This window comes from Natrix helvetica, assembly GCF_964273705.1.
Source record: "Natrix helvetica genome assembly, chromosome: 1".
NCBI classification, from domain to species: Eukaryota; Metazoa; Chordata; class Lepidosauria; order Squamata; family Natricidae; genus Natrix; species Natrix helvetica.
Window position 1 is genome coordinate 352,539,535 of NC_138548.1, and position 20,699 is coordinate 352,560,233.

At 49.0% G+C, this 20,699-nt stretch overlaps 1 protein-coding gene across 4 annotated transcripts; it reads right to left on the minus strand.

Moving 5' to 3' along the window:
* Positions 1 to 830: 830 nt before the first annotated feature.
* Positions 831 to 20,301, minus strand: LOC309383162 (uncharacterized protein). Of its 4 annotated transcripts, none has more exons than XM_081935370.1 (3): positions 20,223 to 20,301; positions 18,705 to 18,955; positions 831 to 5,215 (listed from the first exon to the last, which is right to left on the minus strand). In XM_081935370.1, exon 3 carries the CDS (start codon positions 4,746 to 4,748, stop codon positions 2,847 to 2,849), a length of 1,902 nt encoding a protein of 633 aa, XP_081791496.1. In that variant the 5' UTR covers positions 4,749 to 5,215; positions 18,705 to 18,955; positions 20,223 to 20,301; the 3' UTR covers positions 831 to 2,846. The 4 variants fall into 4 exon arrangements, with proteins under 4 accessions (XP_081791496.1, XP_081791494.1, XP_081791495.1 ...); XM_081935368.1 differs by having other exon boundaries at positions 18,705 to 19,445; positions 20,223 to 20,283; XM_081935369.1 differs by having other exon boundaries at positions 18,705 to 19,135; positions 20,223 to 20,270.
* Positions 20,302 to 20,699: the final 398 nt, after the last annotated feature.

The following is a 20,699-nucleotide window of genomic DNA, read 5'->3' on the forward strand; positions in this document are numbered from 1 at the left end:
TGACAGCTTTAAGACTTGCACACTTCAATGCCAGAGTTCCTGAGCCTACATGACTGGAGGAGGAATTCTGGGAGTTGAAGTCCACAAGTCTTAAATCTGTCAGGTTTGAAGACCCCTGGGGTTTTTTTCCCTAAAGGATTAGGGGTGCAAGGATCTTGTAACTTGACAGCTTTAAGTCTTCCATGCTTCAAATGCCAGAGTTCCTGAGCCAACAGGACTGGAGGAGGAATTTCTGGGAGTTGAAGTCCACAAGTCCTAAAAGCTGTCAAGTTTGAACACCCCTGGGTTTTTTTTTTCTAAAGGGTTAGGGGTGCAAGGGTCTTGTAACTTGACAGCTTTAAGACTTGCATGCTTCAAATGGAGAGTTTCTGAACCAACATTTTGGTTGCTAAGCAGGAGCGTTGTTAAGTGATACTGATATTATATAACACTTTTAATTAAGCGGGTACCTTGAATAAACATAACTTTGAGTTGCAAATAATACTGATTTCGTTGTTGTCTTAGGTGACATCTGTGAAAAAAATTCAGGTGCTCAGGCATGAAAATGTGCCGCTCAAACACTACACTTTTCTGCTCACACTGAAAAAAAATTAGAGGGAACATTGCCTGGAGGTCATCTAGTCCAACCCCCTGCTCCAGCAGGACATTGTTAAAGTGAATTTCTGTCTTTTGACAAACCCCCAGTCACATGACTACATAGCCATGCCCACCCAGTCACATGACTCCCTCCACTACCAAGCCACACCCACAGAACCGGTAGGAAAAAGGTTTAGATTTCACCACTGGTTCATACACAATGCGATCTATCGGGATAAAAAAAGGAATAGATAACCTGACAAAATCAAATCAATATTTATTACAGCGAAAGATCAGCATACAGTTAAAAAGTACAGAAAAGAATAATAGTCTAAAAATGATAATTATTTTTAAAATACATAGAAGAGGGAATACATATAAAACAGAAGGTGAAATGTAACTAAAAGGAAAGCTAGGGTAAGATGGGGTAGGACAGAGTTTCTCAACCTTGGGAACTTGGAAAATGGGTGGACTTCAACTCCCAGAATTCCCCAGCCAGCATTCACAACTTTTGGAGGTAAGCTGATTAATTGCTCTGTCGTGAAATTTCTCCTTAGTTCTAGGTTGCTTCTCTCCTTGATTAGTTTCCATCCATTCCTTCTTTTCCTGCCTTCAGGTGCTTTGGAGAACAGCTTGACTCCCTCTTCTTTGTGGCAGCCCCTGAGATATTGGAACACTGCTGTCATGTCGCCTAGTCCATCTTTTCATTGAACTGCTAGACATACTCAATTCCAGCAACCGTTCTTCATGTTTTAGCCTCCAGCCCCCTAATCATCTTTGATGCTCTTCTCTGCACTCTTTCTAGAGTCTCAACATATTTTTTACATCATGGCAACCAAAACTGGATGCAGTATTCCAAGTGTGGCCTTACCAAGGCTCACTGGAGAAGCACGTGCTCTTTTGTTTCTGGGGGTCGAGAGTGAAGGGGGCATTGTATTATAACTTGAAATGGGTTACTGAAATGAACAAACCTTGAATTCTTTGGTAAACTCAGCATCTTGGCATTGCTATCATCCCTCCCGCTTGCAAAAGATAACAAGAGGCAACTCCACACAAAAAAGATCACAGCAGGAGTTGCTAATAGATTTGAAGATCCTGTGCTCAAAAGCCACAACCCCTTTTTCTCTAGATATTACAACAGCATTTCCATGTCATAGTCAACCACCTTTACATAGGAAACTTTTGTGCTCTTCTCACTACTCCAAACCTCCCTCCTATGTTCTCCGTTCTGTGCGTCACTGCGCTGTGTTTCTGAATTCACTGTTCTCCATGCACTCAATTTTTGTGCATGTTAGGAAAAGATGGAACTCTGGAATCCTCTTTACCTCTCCTCTCCCATCACCTCATATTTGAGGAGCCACCATCACTCAGTGCTCCTATCTTTTTCCTTTGGAGGGAAAACTAATCAAGCAGAGAACCAGAACTTAGGACTAAGGAGAAATTTCCTGACACTTGGAGCAATTAACCAGTGGAATCACTTGCCTTCAGAGGTTCTGGGTGCTCCATCAATGGAGGTTTTTAAGAAGACAGGCTGGACAGTTACTTATCTGGAATGGTATAAGGCAGGGGTCCTCAAACTTTTAAACAGGGGGCCAATTCACGGTCCCTCAGACTGGAGGACCAGCTGGGTGGGCATGTGGCTGGGTGGGCATGCTAGGGGGTCATCTGGGTGGGCATGGCCAATTTAGCTGTCCATTTTGCCTTTGTCCTTGCTGTACTTGCCCTTCCCCTATTCATCCACCAGCCCTGGATCATATGGCTTTGAAAAGCATCCCGAAAAGCTGTTTTTAGAGCATTTTTAAAGGCTTTTAAAGTAGTACAAGCTGGCAGCTGCTTTTCAAGCCAGCAGCAGCCCCTCCCCTACTCATACACTGGCCTTGGATCACGTGGCTGCACTGGTGAGATCACCCCTCAGCCAGCTGGTCTTCCACTGCACCCTTCAGCCTCACCTTCAGCAGCAGCGGTGCGATCAGAAGTGCAGCTCAACCGGCGAAATAACTAAGCAGAGGTTCAGCTGGAGTGGATGCTCGCTGGAAGATAAGGTCAACGAGGGGCGGGACTGAATCCCATCACTCCGCGGGCCGGATACTTTGCATTGGTGGGCTGTATCCGGCCCGCATGCCGTAGTTTGATGATTGATGGTACAGAGTCTTCTGCTTTAGCAGGGGGTTGGACTAGAACAACTCCAAGATCCCTTCCAACATTATTCTGTAATGTACTTTTTAGGATCTCTAGCAGATTTTTGGAGCCTCGGAGAAGCATTATGAAATTCAAGCCTTCCCTACAGTCATCACCTTCTGTGTCACATGGATTTTCTTGTGTGCAGCAAGGGAGGAATATTGTGAGAAGCATCGTCCACACTCTGGACATTTGAAAGGTTTCTCCCCAATGTGTAAACTTACATGATTGATAAGTTTAGACCTAGTACTAAAATCTTTCCCACAATCCGGACACTCATATGGTTTCTCCCCTGTGTGAGTCCTCTGGTGTATCACCAGGGCATAATTCTGATTGAAACTTTTCCCACAGTCCAGACACTCATATGGTTTCTCCCCTGTATGAGTCCTCTGGTGTATCACCAGGCTGGAATTCCAACAGAATTTTTTCCCACAATCCAGACACTCATACGGTTTCTCTCCTGTGTGAATCCTTCGATGTATAACCAGCTCAGAATTCCAAGTGAAGTTTTTCCCGCAATCCGGGCACTCATATGGTTTTTCCCCTGCGTGAGTCCTCTGGTGTAATTCCAGCTTGGAATTCTCACTGAAACGTTTCCCACAGTCTGGACACATGTATGGTTTCTCCGCAGTGTGAGTCCTCTTGTGTATCACCAAGCTGGAACTGCAACTGAAACTTTTCCCACAGTCTGGACACATGTATGGTTTCTCCGCAGTGTGAGTCCTCTTGTGTATCACCAAGCTGGAATTGCAACTGAAACTTTTCCCACAGTCTGGACACATGTATGGTTTCTCCGCAGTGTGAGTCCTCTTGTGTATCACCAGGCTGGAACTGCGACTGAAACTTTTGCCACAGTCTGTACACTCATATGGTTTCTCTCCTGTGTGTGTCCTTTGATGTACCACCAGATCAGAATTCTGACTGAAACTTTTCCCACAATCCGGGCACTCATACGGTTTCTGCCCAGTGTGAGTCCTACGGTGGCTCACCAGATTGGAATTCTGACTGAATCTTTTCCCACAATCCAGACACTCATATGGTTTCTCTCCTGTGTGAGTTCGCTGGTGTTTCATCAGGCCGGAATAATGACTGAAACTTTTCCCACAAACTGGGCACTCATATGGTTTCTCCCCAGTGTGAATCCTATGGTGGCTCACCAGATTGGAATTGTGACTGAATCTTTTCCCACAATCCAGACACTCATATGGTTTCTCCCCTGTGTGAGTCCTCTGGTGTATCAAAAGGTCGGAATTCCGATAGAAATTTTTCCCACAATTAGGACATTCATATGGTTTCTCTCCTGTGTGGGTCCTTTGATGTATCACCAGATCGTAATTGTGACTGAAACTTTTCCCACAATCCGGGCACTCATATGGTTTCTCCCCAGTGTGAATCCTATGGTGGCTCACCAGATGGGAATTTTGACTGAACTTTTTCCCACAATCCAAACATTCATACGATTTCTCTCCTGTGTGGGTCCTCTGATGTTTCTCCAGATCGTAATTGTGACTGAAACTTTTCCCACAATCCGGGCACTCATATGGTTTCTGCCCAGTGTGGGTTCTATGGTGGCTCACCAGATGGGAATTCTGACTGAATCTTTTCCCACAATCCAAACACTCATATGGTTTCTGCCCAGTGTGGGTTCTATGGTGGCTCACCAGATGGGAATTCTGACTGAATCTTTTCCCACAATCCAAACACTCATATGGTTTCTGCCCAGTGTGGGTTCTATGGTGGCTCACCAGATGGGAATTCTGACTGAATCTTTTCCCACAATCAAAACACTCATACGGTTTCTCCCCTGTGTGGGTCCTCTGATGTTTCACCAGATGGGAATTCTGACTGAATCTTTTCCCACAATACAGACACTCATACGGTTTCTCCCCTGTGTGGGTCCTCTGGTGTATCCTTAGGGTGGCCTGATTTCTGAAGCTTTTGCCACAGTGATGGCACTGGGCAGACTTTTCTCCAGTTTGGATCCTCTTATGCATAATCAGCTATGATCTGAAATTTTTGCAGGGGTTTTTCCATCACTTACATTTTTAGATTCTCAAGGTCCAAAATATTTGTGATCCCTTCTTCGATGGTACTTTTATTCAAGCTACTTTTTCTTCCTTCACATGATGAGGCTTGCATGTGACTGTGTACCCTACGGGCCTATCCAAGTGACAACTTCCATTCCGGATTTCCAGATTATTCGGGATTTGGAAATGATCCTGACCTTGACCTTTTCATGGAGTGTTTCAGTGAGTTTCACAGACTCAATTATTTCCAGCTGAAAATTCTCTTTCTGTTATTCTCTCTTTTGTCTCTCCCCTGTCTTGGGGAGGAGAAGAATTTTGTGGTTTTCCGGAGGAAGTGGGCAAAAAACTTTGATTGCTGGCCAGATTTGTTTTCCTTTTTAATGGTGCTTCTGATTCTCACTTGCTCAGGATGGTCTTCTGGACATCCTCTTCATCTAAAAGATTCACATAAAGTGGTGAGTTTAATTATTGTATATAAAAGGATGCACAAGATGTGAAAACAGCAACAATATTGTCTTTTTCAGAATATAAGATGCACCTTCCCCTCTCCAAGTGTCTGAAAATCTGGGTGCGTTTTATACACTTTTTGGCCTCCGATACCCTGTCCCCGCACATCCCGTTTTTCACAAAAATGGACATGCAGAGGGTTTTGGAGGGATTTTTTGCCCATTTTTGCCCCCCCCCCCAGCAGCACTCTACAAGCCTCCCAAAGCTTATGCATGTCCTATGTATCTGCATAATTTAAAGCAGCAGTTTTGTTCATGAAATGCCTCAGTTTCCAAGAAAACAAGATGTACAGAAAAATCACAAGGAGTGGACCCTAAGATGAAGACTTTTTAAATTTCCCAACCAGCTGAAAATTGCTGCCACCAGTTTTAAATTTGCAGCACTAGGAGAATAAAAATTGGGGTGGGAAAGTACTGTATTTTTCAGAGTATAAGGCGCACCAAGATTTTGAAGAGGCAAATTAAAAAAAAAAAGATTTGCACTTTGCAAACCTCCCAAAAATGGGCCCGTTTTTCCCCCCAAAAAGGGCATGGATAGCCCTTAGGCGGCCTGCAGAGTGCTCCTGGGAGGTGCCCCCCCCTCAAAATGAGCAAAAAATGGTATGTTTTTCACAAAAACGGGCCTGTTTTTGTCAAAAAAAGGGCATGCATAGCCTTTAGGAGGCTTATAGAGTGCTCCTGGGGCCCTGGGAGGGGGCAAAATGGAGCAAAAAAACCCCACCCATTTTTTACTCATTTCTGACCTCCCCAGCCCCCAGGAGCAATTTGCAAGCCTCCTAAAGGCTATGCACGGCCATTCTCCCTAGTGGTGGAGGCAGCATCCAGATTGGGTTAACCTTCATCCAATTATATTGAGGACTGGGTCTTGTAATGTTGTTTAAGCTCCGCCCCTATTGCTAGGTAGATCCCAGCTTCGACTCAGTCCTAAAGCTGAGGGCGGATGCGTTATCGTGTTTCTCCGGTGTTTTGATCACTATTGGTATTGTAAAATTGTTTATTGATAGCTTGCTGAGTGGATTTGTTTAAGGAGAGTTTGGCTCTACCATCAGCCGACCAGCCCAAAGGTCCTAGCGGCCAGGCTTTTGATTGTGTCTCTAAGCCCTCTCAGGCCAAGCAGGCTATCAAAGGGAGCAAAAGTCTCTGCTGCGAACGGAAAATTCGCCTCTCGAGTCAGCAAGTGTGCTTGTTGTGAAAGGATTTGAATTCCTATTGCTCCTGAGTGCCCGCAGAATCCCCTCGACTTGGGCTGCAGGGTGCTTGGCTGGGGAAAGCTCCGCCGCTCCTTTTAAAAGTAGAGCGGCGAACCGCGCGCTGTATTTAAGTAAAAAAAAAAGTTTTTAAAACTGCTAACGGCCGCGGAGCGACCCAGATTGCCGGAATTGCAAGACCGTCGCAGAAGAGCCCGTTGCGAGTCTCGGGCATTGCAAGGAGAGGCTTTGCTGGCAGTTAAAAAGAGCGGGAACGCCATTTTGATTCAAACGGCTGTCAAGGATTCCAAAATGGCGGCCGCCAGCACACAGACTCCCGAAGCCTCTACTGACAGGGCAATGGAGGCTCAAATTCTGGCTCCTACTGAGGCTGGCTTAACTCCTCAACCAACCCATCAGCCCAGTACCTCTGAGGGCAGGGGTTCCAACAGCAGCAGCAGCAGCAAAAGTAAGAAGTCTGCAAAGGCAGACAGTGGCAAAAATGCAAAGAAGGCTAAAAAGGCAGCCAGCTCCCGTTATGAGAGGCAGAAATAAAAAGCCTTAGATCGCTTACACAATAAGGCTGCCAGCAAGAAAACATCCTCCCCTAAGCCTAGTGATATGCCTCAGCTGCCCCAAGGACAGTATTCCCTTCTGCTTTCTCCGGGTGGCAATCAGACCAATGATAACCCCACTAACCCTGTCTTCCCAATGGATGTCTCCAACATCTGGGGGTCATCCCAAGCCAACCAGGGGTGCATGTCTGGTGATGGAATGGAGTTGCCTCCTGTTGTCCAGAGGCTGGATTCTCTGCCTTCTACCTCCAGTTCTGTGGGACAGTCACAGGGTGGTTTTGCACCAATGATTCTGCCCAATTTCCAGGACATTATAAACTTAGCCATCTCCCAGAGCATAGCGGCCAGTTTCCAACAGCAACAGACCCTGGCTCTCAGGCAGGCGGCGGCCACAGCTACAAGACCACCTGCTGCTGCCCAGGTAGCCATACCTGCTGAACCTGAAGCTTCTGACCAGGAGGAATTAGACCACTCCTCAGAGTCAGAGGAAGGAGAACTGAGGGAGGCTGAACTGTCCGAGGATGAGGGCAGAGTCCCTGACCAGAAACCCCTTTCTGGCCTTTTTCCTCCTGTTTCCCTCTCTTTTATACAAGGACAAGGCAGCCTCCAAGATAGGGCCCCAGACAACGTCCACGCCTCGACCTACGACGGTGAGTGCAGAGTCCCTGTATGCGCAGCAAACACCCCCAACTGAGGTGGTCCCAATGCCCAAAATTTTCGTGGACCTGATCCAGCGACAGTGGGCAGCTCCAACGTCCAGGCCCAATCCTTCGGCCAATGACAGGAGGTTCTTTAATGTGGCCAACGACCTGTCCCAATTTCTGGCAGTCCCTCCTATTGATGCTCCGGTGATCGCCCTTTACACCCCGGCGCACATGCCAGGGGCTCCAGAGGACGTTCTCAAGCCAGAAGAGAAAAAGGCCGACCTGACCCTACAGAGAGGTCATCAGGCAGCAGCTTGGGCAGTAAAGGCCGCCACTATGGCATCTTTCTTCACTACTGTGGCTGGAGGAACTGCAACAACGCGTTCCGGTGTCTGACATACGGTCCCATCAAGACATCGCCAAGCTGGTGGCGGCGATTCAGTTTGCGTCGGACGCTACTCTGACCACTGCCAGGTTCACCGCCAGGTCAATGGCCTCCTCCGTGGCCTCCAGAAGGTTGCTGTGGCTTCGTCAGTGGCAGGCCGACGCTCGTCACAAATGGAAGCTGGCTTCTGCCCCCTTCAAGGGGGGGTTCTCTTTTTGGGGATGCCCTTGACCCGTATCTCATTGAGAACAAACAGAAACGGAAGGTCCTTCCATCAGCCCCGAGGAAGGGCTTCAACCGCCAGGCACCGTACCCCAGGCGATCTCCCTTCCGTGGCCATGACTCTGGTTCGTTCTATCGGGGCCAGGACTATGGTTCCTCCTTTCGGGGGGCGGACTATGGGGCTCAGGGTTATAAGCAACAGGGAGGCTTCGCTTCCAGGCAGAGGCCTCAGCCTGACCGCTTTCAAAGGGGGAAATCTGCCAGGCGGCCCTTTCAAGGAGGGGAGGGTCGCTACTATCATACAACCTAGGCCCCCCGAATCCAGTTACCCCATCGGGGGTAGGTTAGCAAAGTTTGCCCACGTTTGGGATGCTACCACCTCTGACGCTTGGGTCAGATCTACAGTTAGACAAGGGCTTGCCCTTGAGTTTATCTCCAACCCCCCTAGCTCCTTCAGGACCTGTCCCGTGTCTTCCAACCCTGCTCGCAGGCATCTCATGTTGGAGGCGGTACAGCACCTCCTCGACATTTCCGCCATACAGCCGGTACCACCTGAGGAATGCGGGCAGGGGTTTTATTCCATCCTTTTTGTCATTCCGAAAGCTTCGGGGGGCTGGAGAGCTGTTTTGGATCTTAAACGATTAAACCGGTTTATATGTTACAAACGTTTCAAAATGCATTCATTACACTCTATCTTGGGGTCCATTAGACAGGGGGATTTTTTGAGTTCCATTGACCTGACAGAAGCCTACCTCCACGTCCCCATTTTGCCACGCCACAGGCAGTTCTTGTGTTTTACGTACCTGGAACAGCATTTTCAGTACACTGCCCTCCCCTTTGGCCTTTCTTCAGCCCCTCGGGTCTTCACTAAGATCCTAGCTGCACTGATCGCAGACCTCAGGGAGGTACCTATTCGGCTTCAGGCCTACCTAGATGACATACTTCTTCAGTCATCCTCCCCTCACCAGGCTCGGAGGGACCTCGCCTCCACCATCCAGGCTCTTCAGGCGCATGGGTTTTCCATCAATGCCCCCAAGAGTCACCTGCACCCATCCACCAGGTTGATTCACCTGGGAGCGTTGATTGACACCGAAGTATGCAAGGTGTACCTCTCCCAGGAAAGGCAGGACAATTTGAGAACCCTAGCTGGTCGGGTAGCTGTGTCACACAGGTGCTCCTTGGCACTGCTGTCAAAATTGATGGGTACCATGGTGTCGGCCATTGGGATTGCTCCATGGGCTCGCTTGCACTCACGTCAACTTCAATGGTTCCTCTTACCTTTTCAGAGGAAGCTGTTGAGCTGTTCACTGGCCAAGGTTCAGGTTCCGGCGAAGGTCAAGCGTTCGCTCACTTGGTGGACTTCTCAGACAATCACAGAAGGCCTGTGTTTCAAGGACCAGGAGTTCCTGACGGTTACTACGGATGCCAGCCTCTTTGGCTGGGGGGCCACCCTCCAGGCACAGGTAGCACGCGGAACATATCTCAGCGGGGGGGACAATGTGCAGGCAGACTGGCTCAGCCGCAAGACTCTGGACAATGCCGAGTGGCAACTGCACCCTGCTATATTTCGGGACATAGTGGACAGGTTTGGTATGCCGGTGGTGGATCTGTTCACCACTCCTCTGAACAGCCAGCTCCCAAGGTTTTTTTCCAAATACCAAACACCTCGGGCGGAGGGGGTGGATGCTTTGCGTTGTCGCTGGCCCAGGGGCCTTCTTTACGCCTTCCCGCCCCTACCCCTTCTACCCAGGGTCATACAGAAGATTCTGAGGGAGGGGGCCGAGGTGGTGCTGGTCGCTCCACACTGGCCACGCAGGCCTTGGTTCGCCGACCTGCGAACGCTTTCTGCAGACAGGCCCTGGAGGATCCCTCGGGACAGGATCTCCCTCCGTCAGGGGTCGCTGGAACATCCAGACCCTCAGTGGTTCCAGTTGGCCGTCTGGTGTTTGAGCGGAATGTCCTAAAGGAGGAGATTCTCCCCCAGGATCATTGACACCATTCAGGCCGTGAGACGGCCGTCCACTGACAGGATTTACAATGCCACCTGGAAAGCCTTCTGTGCCTGGTGCATTGGTAAGTCCTTGGACCCTGTCCAAGTCACAATCCCACAACTGCTTGAGTTCCTGCAGGATGGTCTGGACAAAGGTCTGGTTCCTAATACCATCAGGAGACAGGTGGCAGCCATAACCTCCGTTTTGGCATGCAGGGGGTCCCTTTCCCTTGCCCAATTACCCATAGTGCGCAACTTCCTCAGGGGGGCGTCCAATCTCAAGCCCCCTGCGGTCCATAGGGACCCTTCCTGGGATCTGATCAAGGTTCTAGACGCATTGACCAGGGCTCCCTTTGAACCTCTGAGGGAGGTCTCACTCAGGTTTCTGTCCTTAAAGGTTTCCTTCCTGGTGGCCATAACTTTGGCACGTTGGATTTCGGAGTTGCAGGCTCTTTCATGCAGGAAGGAGGTGTGCGTTTTCCATGCTGACTGAGTGGTCTTAAGCCTGGACCCCTCCTTCATCCCCAAGGTGTGTTCTTGTTTCCACAGGAGTCAAGAGGTAATTTTGCCCAATTTCTGTCCTAATCCGGTCCGTCCTCTGGAACGCAAGTGGCACACCTTGGATGTCAGGAGGGCCCTTAAGATTTATCTAAAGCGTACGGCTGCAACTTGGAAATCCGACGCTCTCTTTGTCTGCTTTCCGCCCACTTCATTGGGTAACAAGGTCTCCTCTCCTACCATTGGCAAATGGTTAAAGGCCTGCATTTCTTTGGCCTACCAGGCTCAGTCACTCCCGGTGCCTGCGCAGATCATGGCGCATTCCACCAGAAGCGCTTCCACTTCAGCGGCGTGGGCTGCCCAAGCGTCTCTGCATGAGATCTGTAGGGCGGCTACCTGGGCTACTCCAAATGCGTTCATTAAACACTACAGGATGGATTCCTTGGCATCAGCGGAGGCGGCCTTTGGTCGCGTAGTGCTGCAATCGGTGGTTGGGGCTGATGCTTCATTGTCACAGTCTTAGACCCACCCTGGGACAGTTACTGCTTGGGTACGTCCCAATCTGGATGCTGCCTCCACCACTAGGGAGAAAGGGCGTTGGTACTTACCTGAGACGCCTCTTCTCCTAGGGTGGAGGCAGCATCCAGCCCCTCCCTGTTTTTTTGGGGGGTGTTCCTATTTCATGGTTAGCGTGTTGAGGTTCTGTTTTAAATGTTTACAGTTTATGTAAAAAAAAAAGGGAAGAAAAAATGTTACATAATAAAACCATAAGAAGGAGCAACATCTGCTGTGTGGCGTTGATTCTCTTTCAAGGTGGTAGGATTTTGTGTTCTATGGTTATGACTGGTTTGAGCAACGGTTGGCTGGAGTGTGTGTATGTTCCTTTTGTTGGTGATAACACGCTGGGTCAAATATTTCTCTTCGTCGAAGCTGGGATCTACCTAGCAACAGGGGCAGAGCTTAAACAACATTACAAGACCCAGTCCTCAATATATTTGGATGAAGGTTAACCCAATATGGATGCTGCCTCCACCCTAGGAGAAGAGGCGTCTCAGGTAAGTACCAACGCCCTTTTTGGTGAAGGGGGCGGGGTTTTAGGAGGCAAAAATGCTGTATTCAGTGTATAAGATGCATCAAGATTTTCTGCCTCTTTTTTTTAAATAAAGTTTTTTATTTTTTGTTCTCTATATATACAGGTGAAACTCAAAAAATTAGGATATCGTGCCAAAGTTCATTTATTTCACTAATGCAACTTAAAAGGTGAAACTAATATATGAGATAAGACTCATTACATGCAAAGCAAGATAGTTCAAGCCGTGATTTGTCATAATTTTGATGATTATGATGTACAGCTCATGAAAACCCCAAATCCACCATCTCAGAAAATTAGGATATTTCATGGCAAGTTGTATTACTGAAATAAATGAACTCTTGCACGATACTCTAATTTTTTGAGTTTTACCTGTACATTCAGATAATTAATATTCTCTCTTTTTTCCCTTTTTTTAACATTCATAATTCTAATACATTTGTCATTCCATTTATAAAATTGTAATATTCCATTCAGGTTATTACCATCCCTCGCCTATTTTGACACCACCTTCTTCTCCTTTCCTTTTCTCCCTCCCTCCCTTCTCTACTTCCTTCCTTCCTCCTTTCTCTTCCTTCTTCCTCTCTTCCTCTCTAACTTCCTTCCCTCCTCTTCCTCTCCTCTCTTCCTTTCTTTCCCTCCCTCCCTTCTCTACTTTCTTCTTTCCTCCTCTTTTCCCTTCCTTCTTCCCTTGCCTCTCCGCTATTTCTCTCTACCTCTTCCCCTTCTTACCCTCTCTCCTTCTCTCCTTCCCTTCCCCCTTCCCTCTTCCTCTCCTCACCGTCTCTCTTCCTTCCCTCATTTTCCTCTCATTTCCTCTCTTCCTTTCTTTTTCTATTGCTGCGGGTGTCTCTTCCAGCTCTTAATTTGTATTTTCCTGAGGTGGTATTTCTGCAAACCCAAAAATCTTTGTAGATCAGTTCTTATTTTTTTTAAAAAGGAATTTTTTTCTTTTTTGGTCAAAGACAAGACAACTTTCACTACGTCAACCTGTGTCCTTCCAGTAGTAGTGCAATTTTATATCTCGTGTCATTTGTGGAATTAATATTCTGATTGTATTCTTGGTAGGTCTTTTAAGGACTTTTTTTCACAGCTTGTTGCTCATTGTATATCTTATGAGCACTCAAAACCCTCCATCTGTTCCTTTCATCAACTTATCTTTGGTTATCCCCGATGTTTCAGTCAAGATTTTTCTCCTTACTTCCATCAAAATTTCTCTTTTTTCTTCTTCTGTACTTTGAGGTTTGAGGTAGGGTTCCAGTCCACCTATCTCCCCTTTGCATAGTACACACTTACTATTTCCAACCACGCTCAGTATGCTGTCAGTATCAACAATTTTCTTATCTCTTTGTTCCTTTTTTCCTTCAATTTTTAGGACTCTGTCCTCAACTTTCTTCCTTTGATCCTCAATTTTTCCATCTCTTTTTGCTGTTCTTTGTTCTACATCATCCATTCTCATCTCAAGTTTCTCTCTTATTGCTAGTATTTTTTGAATTTTAAACATAATTATTTGCAATATTATTTTTTCTTTTTCATGTTGAGCCATCCTTCTGACTTATAAACACTACCGCCATGGCATTCAAGGCTTTTAGTTATATTCCAAACAAATTCATTATAGTCTTTCAAGTCCAGACTTTAACTTTACTGCAGTCCAGCTATTAGAAGAAGCTCCAAAAGAGCACCTGTGTAAACAATTCGTGCTCTTTCCATTATCACTCTCAATAAACAAACTGAATGACTTTGAAATGTGATTCCAATGGTCAAAGAGAAAAAAAGAAAAGAAACAAAAGTTTCCAAGCCTCCAGCCTTAAAATGGCAGTGTTACTTTTTTCTCTCTCTGCTGTTACAGCCCTCTTTAAACAGCAGACTTAAGGAGAAAAATTCTTAATAAAAAAACCAATTCAATCAAACTTTGTAAGAGAACAAAAAAATAAAATTTTAATCCACAAGCAAAGAATAAAAAGTAGAAGAAAAACTGAGCCTTCCAATTTAAAAAATAGGAAACATTTGCAGAACTTCCATTCGTAAAAAGAGAAATTAAAAAAAGAATAACATACTAAGTTTCATGTAGTTTAAATTCCCCACTTGTTTTCTTTTATTTATTTATTTTATTTGATTTCTAGACTGCCCCCTCTCCCCAAAGGGACTCGGGGCGGTGTACAGGTACCAAATTAAAAACCTCACAAATAATAATAATAATAATAAATTTAAATTTATTAGCCGCTCCCTTTCCAGACAGGACTCGGGGCGGCGTACAGTGGAGCATATAAAACATATACAACACATAAACATACATATATACAGGACATACATACACAGAGGAGGTAACAAATTACATCACATTGGACAATTAAAAGTCACCATTAAAAATACCCCAATTGTAAAACACAATTTAAAATTTAAGGTTTTTAAAATTTAAAAGAACTGTCAGGAGGAGTAAGAAAAGTTTACGGTTGAGCCAGGCCAGATAATTGAAAGAGGTGGGTCTTCAGCTGTACACGGAAGGAGCGGAGATCGGAAGTAGTCCTGATGTCACGGGGGAGGTCATTCCACAGGGCTGGGCCCGACACAGAGAAGGCTCTGCTCCTGGGTGTCGCCCCCCGACACTGTTTGGCGGACGGCACCCGAAGAAGTCCCTCTCTGTGTGAGCGGATTGGTCGTAGGGATGTATGGGGCAGGATGCGATCCTGCATGTAACTAGGCCCTGTGCCATGAAGCGCTTTAAAGATCATAATCAAAACCTTGAAACGCACTCGGTAGACTACAGGAAGCCAGTGCAGCTCGCGCAGGAGAGGTGTTACAGGGGAGTATCTAGTCCTCCCCATAATCACCCGCGCGGCCGCGTTCTGGACCAACTACAGTCTCCGAGTGCATCTCAAGGGAAGCCCCATGTAGAGAGCATTGCAGTAGTCCAGGCGAGACGTCACTAGTGCATGGGTGACTGTGCGTAGGGCATCCCGGTCCAATAAGGGGCGCAATTGGCGCATCAGGCGAACCTGATGGAACGCCCCCCTTGCCACGGCTGTTACATGGTCATCCATGGACAGCCGGGCATCTAGGAGGACGCCCAAATTGCGCACCTGTTCCATGGGGGCCAGTTGCACGCCCCTGATGGCCAGAGATGGAAGCAACTGGTTGAACCGGGAGGCCGGAAGCCACAGCCACTCTGTCTTGGAAGGGTTGAGTTTTAGTCGGTTATCATCCATCCAGACCCGTACGGCCTCCAAACACCGGGACATCCTTTCGACGGCCTCATTGGGGTGGTTCGGGGTGGAAATGTATAGCTGAGTATCATCAGCATACAGATGATATCCCACCCCAAAGCCACGGATGATCTCGCCCAGCGGTTTCATGTATGTGTTGAACAGGAGAGGCGAGAGCACCGACCCCTGAGGCACCCCACATGTGAGTGACCTCCGGGTCGATCTCTGCTCCCCTGCCAACACACGTTGCGTCCGGTCAGAGAGGTAGGGGCCAAACCACCGTAAAACGGTGCCCCTGACTCCCAGCCCCTCCAGCCGGTGCAACAGGATACCATGGTCGATGGTATCGAACGCCGCCGAGAGATCTAATAGGACCAGGATAGAGGAACAGCCCCTATCTCTGGCCCTCCAGAGATCATCAACCAATGCGACCAAGGCCGTCTCCGTGCTGTGCCCGGGTCGGAAGCCGGACTGGCGCGGGTCTAGATAATCATTCTCCTCCAGGTGACGTGGGAACTGTTGTGCTACCACACTCTCTACAACCTTCGCTAAAAAAGGAAGGTTGGAGACTGGACGATAATTGACTAGGTCCATTGGGTCCAGGGAAGGCTTCTTGAGCAGGGGCCTCACCACCGCCTCTTTCAAGGCGGTCGGTAGGAGCCCCTCACCCAACGAAGCGTTCACTAGGCCCAGGAGCCAGTCGTGTGTAACCTCCCAGGATGCCAGTACAAGCCAGGAGGGACACGGGTCCAATAAACATGTGGTAGGTCGCAGACGTCCACGCAACCTGTCCAAATCCTCGATGGCAACCGAGTCAAACTCCTCCCAAAGCGATCCCTCAAGACTCGCCGCGGGCGTCTCAGATGGACTACTGAAAGGGGCCCATCCCATCCGGATTTGAGCGACTTTGTCCTGTAGATATTTCCCAAACTCCTCTGCTCTGCCCTGTAAAGGGGCTTCCCGCGGTCTCTCAGACAGGAGGGAGCGAGTCACCCGAAACAGGGCGGCAGGGCGGTTATCTGCGGACGCAATAAGAGCGGCGCAATATTGACGTTTGGCCGCTCTTAATGCCACAAGGTACGTCCTCAAGTAGGCTCGTGCCTGTGCTCGGTCAAATTCGGAACGGGAGGATCTCCAACGACTCTCTAGGCGTCTCTTGTGGCGTTTCATCACCCTTAGCTCCTCGGTGAACCAAGGGGCCAGGGTGGTTCGTCGCCGCAGGAGAGGCCGCAAAGGCGCCACCCGGTCTAGGGCCCCGGCAGTCGCACTATTCCATGTATGTGTTGAACAGGAGTTAAAATCGAATTAAACTTTAAACCCCTGTACAAATTTATAAAAATTAAAAACTTAGCCTAAGACCAAAATTTAAAAATACACGCTGAGGTGGGAGAGCTGATTAAAGCCGGCTAGATTAAATAGGTGGGTTTTGAGCTTCTTACGGAAGGAGCGGAGGTCCGTGGTTGTTCTATTATCAGGGGGAAGGTCATTCCAGAGGGTCGGGCCCATCACAGAGAAGGCCCTTCCCCTGGGCGTCGCCCGCTGGCACAGCCTAGTGGACGGCACCCGGAGAAGTCCCTCTCTGTGTGAGCGAATCGGCCGAAGGGATGTGTGGGGCAGGATACGATCCCGCAAATAACTAGGCCCTGTGCCATGGAGCGCTTTAAAGATGATAATCAACACCTTGAAACGCACCCGAAAAGCTACAGGTAGCCAGTGCAGCCCGCGCAGGAGAGGTGTTACGTGGGAGTATCTAGCGACTCCCGAGACTACCCGCGCGGCCGCATTCTGAACCAACTGCAGTCTTCGGGTGCATCTCAAGGGGAGCCCCATGTAGAGAGCGTTACAGTAGTCTAGCCGGGATGTCACAAGCGCATGGGTGACTGTGCGAAGGGCATTCTGGTCCAATAGGGAACGCAATTGGCGCACCAGGCGAACCTGGTGAAACGCCCCCCTGGCCACAGCTGTCACATGGTCGTCCATTGACAGCTGGGCATCTAGGAGGACGCCCAAATTGCGTACCCGATCCACGGGGGCCAGATGTTCGCCCCCAATGGCCAGTGATGGAATCAGCTGGTTGAACCGGGGTGCCGGTAGCCACAGCCACTCCGTCTTGGACGGGTTGAGCTTGAGTCTGTTACTTCCCATCCAGATCCGTACGGCTTCCAGACACCGGGACATCACTTTGACGGCATCGTTGGGGTGTTTCGGGGTAGAGATGTACAGCTGGGTATCATCCGCGTACAGATGGTAATCTACCCCAAACCCACGAATGATCTCGCCCAGCGGCTTCATATATGCATTGAACAGGAGAGGCGAGAGGACCGACCCCTGTGGCACCCCACAAGTGAGCGGCCTCGAGGTCGACCTCTGCCCCCCTGCCAATACAAATTGCACTCGGCCAGAGAGGTAGGAGGAGAACCACCGCAGAATGGTGCCCCTCACCCCCAGCCCCTCCAGTCGATGCAATAGGATACCATGGTCGATGGTATTAAAAGCCGCCGAGAGGTCTAGTAGGACCAGGATGGAGGAGCAACCCCCATCTCTGGCCCTCCAGAGATCATCCACCAACGCGACCAATGTCGTCTCCGTGCTGTGGCCGGGCCGGAAACCGGACTGGCGCGGGTCCAGATAATCAGTTTCCTCCAGGTGGAGTGGAAACTGTTGTGCCCCCACACTCTCTACAACTTTCGCCAGAAAGCAAAGGTTGGAGACGGGACGGTAGTTGGCTAACACAGCTGGGTCCAAGGAAGGCTTCTTGAGTAGGGGCCTCACCACCGCCTCTTTCAGGACGGCCGGCAAGAACCCCTCACTCAAAGAAGCGTTGACTAACTCCTGGAGCCAGCCTCATGTGACCTCCCAGGATGCCAGTACAAGCCAGGAGGGACATGGGTCCAGTAAACATGTGGTGGCTCGCAGTCGCCTACGCAGCCTGTCCATATCGTCGGAAGTAACAGAGTCAAACTCCTCCCAGAGTGGAGCCTCAAGACTCATCTCCGACGTCACCTCCAGACCACTAGTAGAGACCAACTCGCTTCGAATCTGAGCGATTTTGTCCTGCAGATACTCCCCAAATTCCTCTGCTCTACCCTGCAAAAGGGCTTCCCGCGGCCTCTGTTGAAGGAGGGAGCGGGTTACCCCAAACAGGGTGGCAGGGCGGTTATCTGCGGACGCAATAAGGGTGGCACAATACTGACGCTTGGCCACTCTTAATGCCACAAGGTAAGTCCGTAAATGGGCTCTCACCTGTGATCGGTCAGATTCAGAGCGTGACGATCTCCATCTGATCTCTAGGCGTCTCTTGCGGCGCTTCATCACCCTCAGCTCCTCGGTAAACCAAGGGGCCTGGGTGGATCGCTGCTGCAAGAGAGGCCGCAAAGGCACAACTCGGTCCAAGGCCCCGGTGGCCGCACTGTTCCATGCAGCCACTAGGTCCTCCATCCGGGTGCGGGTCAGGGCTACAGGAAATGGCCCAAGCTCCGTCTGGAACCTATCAGGTTCCATCAGGCGTCTGGGGCGGAACCATCTTGGACATTCCGGTTCCGCCTCCCCGCGATTATCTTCAATTTTAATTTAGTTTTAATTTTCTTTGGGTAATCTCTTTTTTAATAATAAAATTTCCTTACCAGTCCGACACAGTGTTCTCTTCTGTATTCTTTCCGTTCTGGAGCTGTCCCAACTTCAGCAGCTTCGGGGCTGGATTTCTGTCATCAGCAAAAAGAGCTTCTCCAGGATCGATCAGAACTTGGCGGTGTCCCTGAGATCAGATGGACATACTCTTCTCTATCACCATCTCTTTGTGACGGTTTAGGACCGTCCATTGGCAGAAATATTGGCGTCGTATCGTCGCGACATCAGCTCACACTCCTTTCTGCTTCTTTTTTGAGGAAAAAAGGTGTGTCTTATACTCCAAAAATATGGTATATGTAGCAGCTGAATATGTTTCAGCCTAGCCGCTTCTCTGCTCTGCTTCTCCACTGTGGAGCAAACCACATAGCCCCACTTGCTCTCAGCCTTTGTCTCTGATCTTTCCTCAGTTCTAGCTACTGCATGGACTCTAGAAAGAGAACAAGGCACAAGGCCAACCACATGGCACACTCTGCCGTACATCAATAATATTTCAGAATGCTGTAGAACGCAGCTTCCGAGATGCCCACTGTTTGCCCAGAGGCTACCGTACGAGGACAAATTATGCATTGTAAAGATCGCTTGGAGGTGGGAGATACTTCTAATGTAATCTACCAGATCCCCTGCATGGATTGCCCCTGTGAGTATGTAGGACAGACAGGGAGGAAGCTGAACACCAAATTGTAAGAACACAAGCGAGTGGTCAGACAGGGAGATCCGAACAAATTGGTAGCTTCACCCTGCAATGATCAAGGGCAGAGATTCAGTTTTGTCACTACTAAGGTTGTTGGGTGAGCAGGCACAGAAACAGCTAGGGAAGTGATTGAAGCCTTTGGGAAAGGGGGCCTTTGTCAGTCAACAGGAGTGCTGATTTACCATCAGCCTATCAAGTACTTAGAAGGTAAAGTGCTGGGAAGCACAAGCAAAGGACAGCCAACTACTCAAAAACCAGCACAATCAACATCTAAAATGCCTACTTCCACACCAAATGGATTTCCAGAGGACGGAGATAAACCTCCAAGGGCTTCAAGGACCCTCTGAAAGGATTCAAACGACCAGCTGTCTGTCTGCAAGGAATATAAATCCTTCCATTCCCCATCATCCTGTCAGGGCTAAAGAAGCTTCTTGAATGAGAAACGAAACGTCTTCAATAAGGAAAGAAAACCCCAAGAAAGTCCAGCGGCCTCTTGAAGAAAACATCTTTGGGACAACCATGCCCTGGATGGCTGAGAATCTCTGCAGGCTTGGAGGGAGGATTTTAAGGGGATCGGTGGAGCAGATCAAAGAAGCAGCAACCAAGCAGCGGGGCAGCACCGTGCACGGAGCAGAAAACCTTGCAAGCAAAAACCGGAGACTCCGATGGGGAGAAGGCGCAGCTGGCCAAAAAACTCTCTTTGCTCCTTCTCCCAAGGAATCCCGCCTCCCCTTCCCTCACCTGGGGATCCCCCCTCGTCTCCACCTGAGCCCCCCCTCCCCCGATCGGGGTCCAGCTGCCCTCTTGCCAGCGTCTTGCTCACCTGGCGCCCCTCCCCGCGAGGGGATCTCCGCAGTCCCGGCGTAGCAAACGGCGGGAGACGGGGGTGGGTGGGGAAAGAGGCGGAAGGGGCAGGAAACTGGAATCCCAGCCCACTTTGCCCCTTTCCTGCCTCCTCTCTAGGCGCATAGGGGGATAAAACTCTCTGCGTTTAACCCCTTCGCTGAAGGCCGGACGGGGATGGGGCGGGACCGAGAGATCCCAAAATCCACAGCCCGGGTGAAGAAAGGATAGCTCGCGTCACCCAGAGGGAAAAGCCGAAGGCTCAAAGCAAGCACCGAGACGGAAAGGGAAACTTGCATCTGCTTATCTGCATCTACAGGGGGAAATTAGCTATTGAATATAGAGTGGGATAAGGATAGAATAGGAATTAGATTAGGAATTGGGAATAGAATACAATAGGAATGAATAGAAATAGGAATAGAAATAGAGAACTAGAAATGAAATGAATAGAATCGAA

Excerpts from the sequence above, each read along its gene's own strand:
- LOC309383162 (XM_081935370.1), bottom strand. The coding sequence starts at position 4,748 with ATGCATAAGAGGATCCAAACTGGAGAAAAGTCTGCCCAGTGCCATCAC.